The sequence below is a fragment of the Canis lupus genome, chromosome 13 (assembly GCF_048164855.1).
Source record: "Canis lupus baileyi chromosome 13, mCanLup2.hap1, whole genome shotgun sequence".
NCBI classification, from domain to species: domain Eukaryota; kingdom Metazoa; phylum Chordata; class Mammalia; order Carnivora; family Canidae; genus Canis; species Canis lupus.
In genome coordinates this window covers 10,374,647-10,387,590 of record NC_132850.1, presented here as the reverse complement: position 1 = coordinate 10,387,590, position 12,944 = coordinate 10,374,647, and the positions used below count along the sequence as shown (strand labels likewise).

At 36.8% G+C, this 12,944-nt stretch overlaps 1 protein-coding gene across 2 annotated transcripts in view; it reads left to right on the top strand.

The window, feature by feature from the left end:
- ZFYVE9 (zinc finger FYVE-type containing 9) overlaps positions 1–12,944 on the top strand; it is a 184,350-nt gene that overhangs the window by 57,530 nt on the left and 113,876 nt on the right. For both annotated transcript variants that reach the window (XM_072772097.1, XM_072772096.1), the window contains exon 3: positions 12,177–12,281. In XM_072772097.1, coding sequence (XP_072628198.1) covers positions 12,212–12,281 — 70 coding nt within the window. In that variant the 5' untranslated portion in view covers positions 12,177–12,211. The remainder of the gene's footprint in view (positions 1–12,176; positions 12,282–12,944) is intronic.

Below are 12,944 nucleotides of genomic sequence, written 5' to 3'. Positions count from 1 at the left end.
CATTGTCTTATTTCTCATTATAATCTAATGACTAGGACAGTACCTGGTACTTTGTATAGATACTCAGTAATGTTTGGTGCATGGATATATACATGTTCATTGTAATTAGTAGATAGCATAAAGAGGAAATACCAGTGAAGAAAACATAAAAGGAGCAATCAGATCAGTGCTATAAAAGTGGGACCCTCTAAGACAGTTTCAAGAGAGTGTCCAAAAAGACTCTGGTCAGTAGAATAAAAAAGGAGACATGTAGAAACCCAACAACAAATGAAGAGGTCCACAGGAAGAAACTGTATTAAATTAAGTAATTATTTTTCTTTTTTTGAGATATACATGTATAATATTTAGTGACTTCTATTTTGGGAAGAGTTAGATGCTTTTATAAGAAATAAAGAATCCTGACATTAGGGGTTCCTGGCTGGCTCAGTCAGTAGAGCATGTGACTTTTTTTTTTTTAATTTTTATTTATTTATGATAGTCACACAGAGAGAGAGAGAGGCAGAGACATAGGCAGAGGGAGAAGCAGGCTCCATGCACCAGGAGCCCAACGTGGGATTCGATCCCGGGTCTTCAGGATCACGCCCTGGGCCAAAGGCAGGCGCCAAACCGCTGCGCCACCCAGGGATCCCCGAGCATGTGACTTTTGATCTCAGGGTTGTGAGTTCATGCCCCACATCAGGTGTGGAGCCTACTTAAAATAAGTAAATTAATTAATTTAAAAAATGAGTCCTAACAGGATTTAAATCCTCTGGGAGACCCACCTTATGCAATGTGAACACTGCCCCTCTCCCAAGTCTTCAGGAGACCATATGTTTTTTTTTTTTTTGGAAGATAAAATTAAAGATGCTCAAGACTTGGGGATACTAAACATAACAGATCAAGGATGAGGCACCATAGTGAAAGCAGGGGAATTAAGGGAAATCCTTTATATTGAAATGCGAGACCCTTCCCCTCACTTTTCATTCAGAAGGTAAGTCTGGTTTTTCATCTTTGTATTCCCTTATAGAAGATAATATGAGTCCTCTCTGGAGTCTAAAGAGAAGACTTATCTATACTGACATTTAGAGGTCTCCCAATGAAATAGCTGTATTCCCGCCTGACCACCATGTAATGGAAACCTGGTTTGAAAAGCCAGGCATACAGATCTTCCAGTTGGTTTTAGTACTTCCATTTATTCAATAAATAGACTTCCATTTATTCAATAAATAGGCATTTGGGAAAGAGTCCAATGAGAAACAGACCAAAAGTACAAAAGAGGAACTTGAAGGAAATAATTCAGGTTATGCATTTTTTGTGGGACTATCACAGAAGTGGTGCTATTTTTGTTTTTAATTAATATACTTTATTTTTTTAGAGCAGTTTTAGGTTCATAGCAAAATTGTGCAGAAATTAAAGGGAATTCCCATAACCCCTTGACTGCCCTCGCTCCCTACTTGCCTCCCCCTGTATTGACATTGCTGTGTCCTTTTCATTGCAGCCTATCAGAGAGCACAGATTTCATTTGTCGCATTATTGATGATGTTTTGATACTTGTGTAAGTTGGTGCTTGCCAGGCTTTGCTGCTCAAGTTACTCTTTTTTCCTTTGGTAATTAGTATTTTGTGGAAAAGAACTTTGAAGCTATGTAAATATACCCTTCCTCATCACACTTGGGATTCATTCATTCATATTGCAAAGACTCTTGGTTCTCTTTTTTATTTAGTGGGTTATAATCCATTGCTATCATTATTTATTTTGATTTTCTTATTTAGCCTGTGGGAACTTTTTCAGGCTGCTTTCTGTGTCCTTTTGACATGTACCCATATTCTTGGTGTGCATAACTTGCTTTCAGGCACTCAAGATAGGTTGTTCTTTTTTTAAAAATTGAAATATAATTCACGTACCAATAAAATTCATTCTTTTAAAATGTAGAGAGTCTAGTGGTTTTTATATATTTTCTGAGTTGTGCAGTCATCACATTCTGTGTAGTTTTAGAACATTTTTATCATCCCCAAAAGAAATCTTATATCCATTAGCAGTCCCTTCCTGTTTCCTTACAATTCCCCCTAGCACCTGACAATCACGAATTAATTTTCTGTTTCTATGGATTTTCCTATTCTGGACAATCCATACAAGTGGAATCATATAATATATAGCTTTTTGTGTCTGTTTCTTTAATATTTCCAAAATTCATTCATGTTGTAGCATATAGATGTATCATCTGTTTTTATTGTCCTATAATATCCACTTTGTTAATATACCATACCACACTTTATTTATCCATTTATCAGTTGATACACATTTGGGTTGTTTCCACCTTTTGCTGTTGTGAATGATGTTGCTCTGAGCATTTGGGGATTAGTTTTTGTGTGAATATGTTTCCATTTCTCTTGGGTATAAACCTAGGAGTGGAATAGCTATGCCATAAAGGTAACAGTGTTTAACTTTTTGAGGAACTGCCAAACTGTCCTTCTAGCAATGTGTGACAGTTCATATTTCCCTACATCCTCATCAAAGCCCTTGTAGTTTTCCAACTCCAGCTTGGAATCAGCCATTTCTCTTGGAGCCCCTTGCTTCCTTTTCAGTGGATGACAATACTTAGAAACCAAATCTGGTGCGAGGTATATGCTCATTGTTACTTAAGTAAAGATAGAATTTTGCTGCCCCAAGATCCTGTGCACAGAGCTAGAGAATATGTGTGTGTGTGTGTAGACACGCATTTATATCTATATCTATTGTGTGTGGACCTATATACATTATATCTTTGTCTTTGTCTTACTGTATCTGTTTCTTGAAGTCTGTGAGTTCATACTGATATCTAGAATTCCAAATCAATAGTGCAGGGTTCTTTCTGGTTTTCACCTTTTGTGCATTTTAATTCCCTTATCTATCAGAAAGAAACCTTGCCTCTGGTGCCCTTCATCTAGTCACTTATTTGATCCATCTCTGCATGTAACCGAACCGATCCCTTATCACTGTCTCCTTCTCCTTCCCCTGGCCCTTCTTATCCTGCTGAGGCTCTGACCTGTCACTCTGGCCTGCGCTCTTACATCTCCTCCTCACCTCTTCTGCCTGTGGACTCTTTTCACTCCCCATTCCAGACCATCCCCTTCCTGTGGATGGCTTCTTCACCTCTCTTGGGCTCTGACACCACACTGCACTGTCTTTCTGCACAGACAGCTTCCTCACCCTGCTGCGTCTCTGACTCCTTATGTTGGGCCACCAAACACAAGGATATCTACTTTACCAAACTTGGACTCTAACTTCCCCTTATACAGATGCTCTCTTTATCCTGCTCCCATGTCTATTGAGTTTTTCATAACTTTTTCCCTTTTATTATTTTTTCAACTTCTTATTTTGTAGTAATTATGGATTCACAGGAAGTTGTAAAATAGAATAAAGAGTTCCTGTGTACCCTTTATTTCTCGTTGGTTACATCTTACATAACTATAGAAAACATAAAAACCAGGAAATTTACATTTATCCATTCATCGGTTGATAGATATTTAGTTACCATCTCTTGACTGTTATGAATAGAGCTGCTGTGAGCATATTCATGAATGTATATCTCTCACATTTGTCACATGTAGATTTGTGTAACCATCATTACTGTTGAAGATATAACAGGATTCTATTATATCACCGCAGAGATCTCCCTTGTGCTCTTCCCTTATAGTCACATGCACCCTTCTCTCTCTCTCCTCTCCCATATTTAATGGCTTTTTAAAATTAAAAACATTATTACAAGTCACAGGAAGAGCTGAGTAAGCATAGAGATAAGCCATGTTATAATCGTGAATAGAAAGACTTAGTATCATTCCCAATCCTGAGTGAGGGGCAGGCTAGGAATTCTAATTTCTGGAAGTTGATTTTATTGGAATTCCATTCTATCCTGTTCAGTTGTCATTTTGGAGCCACTTGGGATAGTTTTTCCCCTAGCTGCTGGCTTTATTCAGAGAGCCCAGTCTGGCCCCTTCCACTGTAGAAACATCTATACATTTGCAGCCAGTAATTTCCATCCTCCCTGCTTGCTTTCAAATCCTAGGCCTAAAGGTTCCTGTTTAGTTTTGCAAGCTCTGTGGACTGACACCCTTCAGTTCTTACTCATTGCTGTGGCTTGCTTGCTTCTTGGTTTATGTATCTGTATATTTCCTTTCTTGCTTTTGAGTTTGACTGTAGAAACTATTTTAAAATAAGTTATTTTTTCTAGAATTTCTATATTCAGAGTGAGAAGGAATGCTTCCTACCACTAGCTCAGTACATTCTTTTTCTTTTGAAAAAATTCAAGCTTATAGAAAAATTGAAAAATAATACAATAAAGACCCATATATCCTTCACCTAGATTCACCAGATTTTACCATTTTGCTTCTTTTTTGAACATCTCTCTTCCTCCCTCCTTTCTCCCTTCCTTTCCCACACTTATACACACATTCACATATTTTCTTTTTCTGAATCATTTGAAAGTTAAATACAGATAATACAACACTGCTTTCCTAAATCGTTCAGCGGGCATCTCCTAAGAGTAAGGATATTTTCCTACAAAATCAAAATGACATTATCACATCTAAAAAGAAGATTATTAATGTATCACCTAATATATAGTCCAGATTTCCTGGATTATCCTCTAAATGTAATTTTATTTTTTGCTGTGTATGTGTATATGTGTGTTTTCCTGATCTAGGATCCAGAGAGCATTTGTGCATGGCATTTGATTATTTAATCTCTTTAGTCTCTTTTAATTTGAAATGATGGTTTTTGTAACATTGAATTTTTTGGAAAGTTCAGAACAGTTGTATTATAGAATGCCTTGCATTCTAGATTTGTCAAATTGTCTCTTCAGGATTCAATTCAGGTTAAACATTTTTGGCAAGAATACTGCGTTGGTAATGTTTTAAACTTCTCATTGCATCACATCAAGTGGTGCATCATGTCAGCTTGTTAAACTGTTGGTGATGCTAAGTTTGATCATTTGGTTTAGGTAGTAATTACATCTTTTTACTATAAGCATATTTTCTCCTTCGTGATTAATAATCTGTGGACTAATACTTTGAAGCACTGTGAATATTTTCTTCCCCCAATGACCATTTATCTGAAGGCTTTCAATTCTTTTTTTTTTTAATATTTTATTTATTTATTCATGAGAGATACAAAGAGAGAGAGACAGAGACATAGGCTGAGGGAGAAGCAGGCTCCATACAGGGAGCCTGATGGCGGGACTCGATCCCAGGACCCCAGGATCATGACCTGAGCTAAAGGCAGACACTCATCCGCTGAGCCACCCAGGCATCCCACTTTAGCAGATTTTTTGATGCTGGCCTGAATCAGTAATTATCATTGGAATTCAGCACACCTTCTTGGCCAGCTGTTCACACAGTAGTCCCTGCTTATCTACAGGGGACACGTTCCAAGACCCCATTGGTGCCTAAAACCATGGATAGTACCAAAACCTGTATATACTGTTTTTTCCTATATAAACATACTTACGATAAAATTTAATTTATAAATTAGGCAAAGTAAGAGATTAACAGCAATAACTAATAATAAAATGAATAATTATAACAATATACTGCAATAAAGGTTATATAAATGTGCTATAGTGCTTCCCATTGCTTAAAGTAATACAGTACCTTTCTCAGACTGGCATTCCACAGCATAAATAATATGATGCCTGTCTACATCTCCAACTATGTCCTAATGTTAACTATTTAAATAAAGTCCTGATCCAGTTTCAATGATCACTCAGTAATTGCCCACCCCTAGGGTAATTCCTTATATGTCTCTCCCTGTTTGAAATTTCATTTCTGCATCTTGCCATCTGGAATATCTGTTAAAATTTTTCTATCCTTCTGGACCCAGTTCCAACCCATAAATAATGCTTTCTTTGACCATCCAGACAGTGGTCCTGCCCATTTCTTGAACTTTTATAGTACTTACTCTGTAGCACTTACCTGTTAATTTTATCTGACAAATTGATCAAGTAGTACTTTGTGTCTCTTGTACTGTGTTGTAACTAAATTCATTTATTGGGTGGCCCGGGTGGCTCAGCAGTTTAGCGCCACCTTCAGCCCAGGGCGTGATCCTGGAGACCTGGGATCGAGTCCCATGGCGGGCTCCCTGCATGGAGCCTGCTTCTCCCTCTGCCTGTGTGTCTGCCTCTCTCTCTTTCTCTTCTCTGTGTCTCTCATTAATAAATAAATAAAATCTTAAAAAATAAACTCATTTATTATTGTATTAATTTTCCCATTGTTGTTTACCATTAAGTTATAAGCTTGATGTTGAGAATGATGTATGAGAATTGAATTGATTACAATACCCTACATATAGTAGATGCACAATATATATTGGATCCAATTATTTATTAATATTTTATATATAATGACTATGAAATATAGAGTATTGTAGATGTATATTATATGTGCTAGATTGTGTGTGTGAGAAATTTCATTGATGCTCTTAGCATTAGAAAGTTTAAATATGCAGTCTTTATCAAAATACAATGGCATGTATATGAAAATTTTGAACTATAAATCATTATACACAAAAGATTTAAGAAAAACCATTAAGGGATTATTATGCAGTCTATTTGTCTAGGGAGCCTGATGTTAACTTAATGTTAAATTATTTAACAGGAACCAACCAATAAATAAAAGTTGGGTGAATAATCATGGGGAAATACTTAATAAATCTGTTAAATCCCCTGAGTTTTTTTTTTTATTGGTAAAATGAAAGAAATAATCTTCACACTTTATGTGTCTCAGAGGAGAAACACTACAAGTCAAAGAAAATTCACGTGTTAGATTTACCTCAAAGTTTGTAATAGTAGTTAAATTTTTATTTTCCCTCTTCTTATGCTTTTATTAGAATTTTATAAAATTGTAGTTATTTATTCATGAAAGCCGCAGAGAGAGAGAGAGAGAGAGAGAGGCAGGCAGAGACACAGGCAGAGGGAGAAGCAAGCTCCATGCAGGGAGCCCAACGTGGGACTCAGTCCCAGTTCTCCAGGATCACACGCTGGGTCAAAGGTGGCGCTAAACCACTGAGCCACCGGGGCTGCCCCTCATTTTACTTTTTATTTAAATTCAGTTTGCCAACATGCAGTGCAACACCCAGTGCTCATCTCATCATGTGCCCTCCTTAATGCCCATCACCCAATAACCCTATCCTCCCACCCACCTCCCCTTCTGCAACCCTTTGTTCCCCAGAGTTAGGAGTCTCTCATGGTTTGTCTCCCTCTCTGATTTTTACCCCTGCTCAGTTTCCCCCTTCCCTTATGATCCCTTTCACTATTTCTTATTCCACATATGAATGAAATCTTGTGGTAATTGTCTAACTTATCTCACACAGCATAATACTCCCCAGTTCCATTCACATCAATGTAAATGGTAGGTATTCATTCTTTCTGATAGCTGAGTAATATCCCATTGTATATACATACCACATCCATTCATCTGTCGAAGGACGTAGTGCCTCCTTCCACAGTTTGGCTATTGTAGACATTGCTGCTATGAACATTGGGGTGCAGGTGCCCTGATGTTTCACTATATCTGCATCTTTGGGGTAAATACCCAGAAGTGCAATTGCTGGGTCATAGGGTAGCTCTATTTTTAAGTTCTTGAGGAACCTCCACACTTTTCTAGAGTGGTTGAACCAGTTTGCATTCCCACCAACAGTGCAAGAGGTTTTACCTTTCTCTACATCCTCTCCAACATTTGCTGTTTCCTGTGTTTTTAATTTTTGCCATTCTCACTGATGTAAACTGGTATCTCATTGTGTTTTTTTTTTAATTTTTTATTTATTTATGATAGTCACACACACAGAGAGAGAGAGAGAGAGAGAGAGAGAGAGAGAGAGGGAGAAGCAGGCTCCATGCACCGGGAGCCCGACGTGGGATTCAATCCCGGGTCTCCAGGATCGCGCCCTGGGCCAAAGGCAGGCGCCAAACCACTGCGCCACCCAGGGATGCCCCTCATTGTGGTTTTGATTGATATTTCCCTGATGACAAGTGATGCGGAGCATTTTCTCATGTGCTTGTTGGGCTTGTGTAGGTCTTCTTTGGAGAAATGTCTGTTCATGTCTTCTGCCCATTTCTTACCTGGATATAGTTTGTTTTTTTTGTGTGTGTGTATTGAGTTTGTTAAGTTCTTTACAGATCTTGGATACTAGCCTTTTATCTGATATGTCATTTGCAAATATCTCGTTCCATTCTGTAGGTTGTCTTTTAGCTTTGTTGACTGTTTCCTTTGCTGTGCAGAAGCTTTTTATCTCAATGAAGTCCCATTAGATCATTATTGCTTTTGCTTCCCTTGCCTTTGGAGATATGTCTTGCAAGAAGTTACTGTGGCCAAGGTCAGAAAGGTTGTTGCCTGTGTTCTCCTCTAGGATTTTGATGGATTCTTGTCTCACATTTAGCTCTTTCAACTATTTTGAGTTTATTTTTGTGTATCCTTATTCAGACCTTTTAGGGGAATTGTGATATTACCTCTCCTCCCATCTGCCTCCCTGTATACCAGTAAGAAACCAAGCAGTTTACAAAGAACATTGAGAAATTAAAGAGATAGATAAATATGAGGATTATTAAAATACAGATAAAAATGGGATAATGTTTATTGAACAACTACTGTGTGCTCTTGGCATTCTCTTAAGTAAGTGACATACCTAGTATGTAACCACAGAATGTACCCACAGAATGCTTTAGATGAATTAATACCAATAAAGACTTAGAAATAGTACTTGAAGAAGTTCAAAAAGAATAACTAAGGGTTGCCTGACTGGCTCAGTCAGTAGAGCATTTGACTTGATTTCCAGGTCATGAGTTCGAGCCCCAAGTTGGGTGAGGAGATTGTTTTAAAAACAACCTGAGACATATCCTATTCAAATGTACCAATACATTTTGATTATTGTCAGCTTAAAGGTTTCTAGACCTTATTAGCTTAAAGATCTTAGCATACCTCATACTGATGTTTTATAGTTTACCATGGTCTAAGTAGATGTATAAGACATTTTATCCTTGTTTACTTAAGATTTATAAATTATATAAATATTTGTATTCATAAATCTTTTTTCCAGCTTATTGAGATATAATTGACATATAACATTGTATTAGTTTAAGGTGTACAACATAATGATTTGATATATGTATATATTAGAATGATTACCACAATAAGTTTAGTTAATATCCATCACTTCAGACATAGTTGGCTTTGTGTATTTTCATTTTTAAAATAAATACCTAGTAGAGGAATTGCTGAATCATATGGTAGTCCTATTTTTAATTTTTTGAGGAACCTGCATACTCCTTTTCATACAGTTTGCATTCCCATCAACAGTACACAATAACAATTACACTTATTATTTCTGTGTATTTTTTAGTTGGATTGTTTGGGTTTTTTTTGTTTGTTTGTTTTTGCAGTCAAGTTGTGAGTTCTGAATATATTTTGGGTATTACTCCTTATTGGATATATGATTTGCAAATATTTTCTTCCATTCAGTAGGTTGCTTTTTATTTTGTTGATGGTTTCCTCTGCTGTGTAGAAGCTTTTAAGTTTGATATAGTTCTACCTGTTTATTTTTGCTTTTCTTGCCTTTGCTTTTGGAGTCAGATCCAAAATATCATCTTTAAGAACAATGTCGGGGGGTGCCTCGGTGGCTCAGCGGTTGGGCGTCCGCCTTTGGCTCAGGTCATGGTCCCGGGATCTGGGATCGAGTCCCACATTGAGCTCCCTGCGGGGAGCCTGCTTCTCCCTCTGCCTGTGTCTCTGCCTCTCTCTCTCGGTCTGTGTCTCTCATGAATAAATAGATAAGTAAATATTAAAAAAAAAAAAAAAACAATGTCAGGGAGCTTATTACCGCCTTTGTTTTCTTATAGGCATTTTATGGTTTCAGGTCTTATGTTCAAGTCTTTAATCCATGTTGAGTTAAGTTGACCTTTGTGTTAATCTTTGTGTGTGGTATAAGATAGGTGTATGGTTTCATTCTTTTGTATGTGGCTGTCCAGCTTTCCCAACACCATTTATTTTTTTTTATATTTTTAATTTATTTATTAGAGACAGAGAGAGAGAGAGAGAGAGAGAGAGGCAGAGGGAGAAGCAGGCTCCATGCTTGGAGCCTGACAAGGGACTCGATCCCAGGTCTCCAGGATCACACCCTGGGCTGAAGGCGGTGCTAAACCGCTAAGCCACCGGGCCTCCCCCCCAACACCATTTATTGAAGACTATCCTTTCTCATATATTGTTGACTCCTTTGTCATAAATTATTTGACCCTATATGTGGTTTTATTTCTGGGATCTCTTTACTGTTCCAATGATTATGTGTCTGTTTTTTTATGTCAATACCATACTATAACTTTGTAATATAGTTTAAAATTAAGAATTGTGATGGTAAAAAAAAAAAAAAAGAATTGTGATGGTTCCAGCTTTGTTCTTTCTCAAGATTGCCTTGGCTATTCAGGGTCTCTTGTGGATCCATTCACATTACTGGATTTTCTTTTGTTTTTGTAAAAAATGCCATTGGAATTTTGATAGAGATTACATTGAATCCGTAAATTGCTTTGGGTAGTATGGACATTTTAACAATATTAATTTTTCCAATCTATGACCTCAGAATATCTTTCCATCTGTTTGTGTCTTCTAATTATTTCATCAGTGTCTTCTGAGTGCTGATCTTTCACCTCCTTAGTTGAATTTATTCCTAGGAATTCTATTCTTTATGATGCAATCATAAATGGTATTGTTTGCTTAATTTCTCTTTCTGATAATTTGGTGTTAGTATATAGAAACCCAAATGATTTTTGTGCTTCACTTAAAAATTTTTTTTTAATTTTAAAAATTTAAAACTCTATGCCACACATGGGGCTTAACTCCCAAACCAGAGAACAAGAGCTGCACACCCTACTGACTGAGCCAGCTAGGCATCCCTTGTGTATTGACTTAATCTTGCAATGTTATTGAATTCATTTATTCTAACAGGTTGTGTGTGTGTGTGTGTGTGTGTGTATCTGGAGTCTTAAGGATATTCCATATGTAATATCACGTCACCTGCGAGTGCAGACAGTTTTACTTCTTTTCTGATTCATGTGCCTTTTGTTTCTTTTTCTTCCTAAATGCTTTTGCTAGGAATTCCAGTATTATGTTGAATATAAATGGTGAGAGTGAGCATCCTAGTCTTGTTCTTATGCTTAGAGGAAAGCTTTTAGGTTTTCACTGCTGAGTATGATGTTAGCTGTGGGTTTGTCATAGATGACCTTTATTATGTTTAGGTGTGTTCTCACTCTACCCACTTGATTGAGGGTTTTTATCATAAATAGGTGTTGAATTTTGTTAAATGCTTTTTCTGCATCTATTGAGATGATCATCCTTCATTTTGTTAATGTGATATACTACATTGATTTATAGATGTTGAACCATCTTTGTGTCCCTAGAGTAAATCCCACTTGATCATGGTATATGATCTTTTTAATGTATTATTGAATCTGGTGTGCTAATATTTTGTTTTTGGATTTTTGTATGTATATTCATCAGGAATACTGGTCTGTAATTATTTTTTCGTTAGTGTCTTTACCTGGTTTTGGTATCAAGGTAATGTTGGCTCTGTAAAATGAGTTTAGAAGTGTTCCTCCCTCTTGTATTGTTTGGAAGAGTTTGAGAAGCATAGTATTCTTTTTTTTTTTTTTTTTTTTTAGTATTCTTTTTTTTAATATTTTAAAAATTTATTCATTTGAGAGAGCAAGAGCATGAGCAGTAAGTAGGGTTAGAGAGAGAGGGAGAAGCAGAGTTCCCACTGAGCAGGGAGCCCGATGCCGGACTGGATTCCAGAACCCCAGGATCATGACCCGAGCCAAAGCCAGACACTTAATCAACTGTGCCACATAGGCACCCCAGTTCTTTTTTTTTTTAATGTTTGATAGACTTCGTCAGTGAAACCAACTGGTCCTAGAGTTTTCTTTATTGGGTGGTTTTTAATTACTGATTCAATCTCCTTATTAGTAATTGGTCTGTTCAGATTTTCTGTTTCTTCATGATTCACTCTTGGTAGGCTGTATTTGTCTAGGAATTTATCTATTTCCTTTAGGTTTTCCAGTTTGTTGGTGAATAATTGTTCATAGCAGTCTCATGATCATTTGTATTTCTGTTATCAGTTGTAATGTCTATAAATTATATTTTAGTAATTGAAAGTGTAATACAGATTTGACCTACTTTCTAGGTTTAAATAAGTCTCTTCAGGGTGTTTCCTCACCGATGGAGAATTACTTCCAAGCAGAAGCTTACAACCTGGACAAGGTATTAGATGAATTTGAACAAAACGAAGGTGAGAATTTATTTTGGTGAATCTATTTGAATGCATTTATGATGTGGAGAATGTGGGGTATAAGAGGATGCAACACTTAAAGAAAATAAAATGACTTAATAATTTAATAATAATAGTATTGTATTTTAATACCCAGAAGAAGAACTAACATTTTTTAGCACTATGTGCCAGATATGATGGTAAACCATTTACATAGGCTGTATTATTAATCTTTGAAATAATCCCATGAAAATAGATTTTATCTATACTTTATAGATGAGAGACCAGAGAGATTAAGCAATTTCCCCAAAGTTAGTTAGCTGATAAGTGGCAGGATGATTATTATCCAGGCAGTATGATACTAGAGCCTGAATTTTCTTTATACAACAAATTTATGGTCAAGAGAAGCTTTAGAATGTGTGATTATATTTCCTAAACTAAGAAAAATAACTTATTGCCTGTTGATTGGCCAATAAAGTACACATACATTTTAAACCTAATTTTAAAAGACTTACAGTTTTAGGAACACCTGAGTGGCTCAGTTGGTTAAATGTCTGCCTACAGCTCAGGTCATAATCCCAGGGTCCTGAGATCGAGCCCCACATTGTGAGGAGTGGGGGCCTCCCTGCTTTGCAGGGGTCTGCTGCTCTCTCTCTCTTCCTCTGACCCTCTCCTTCAGCTCAG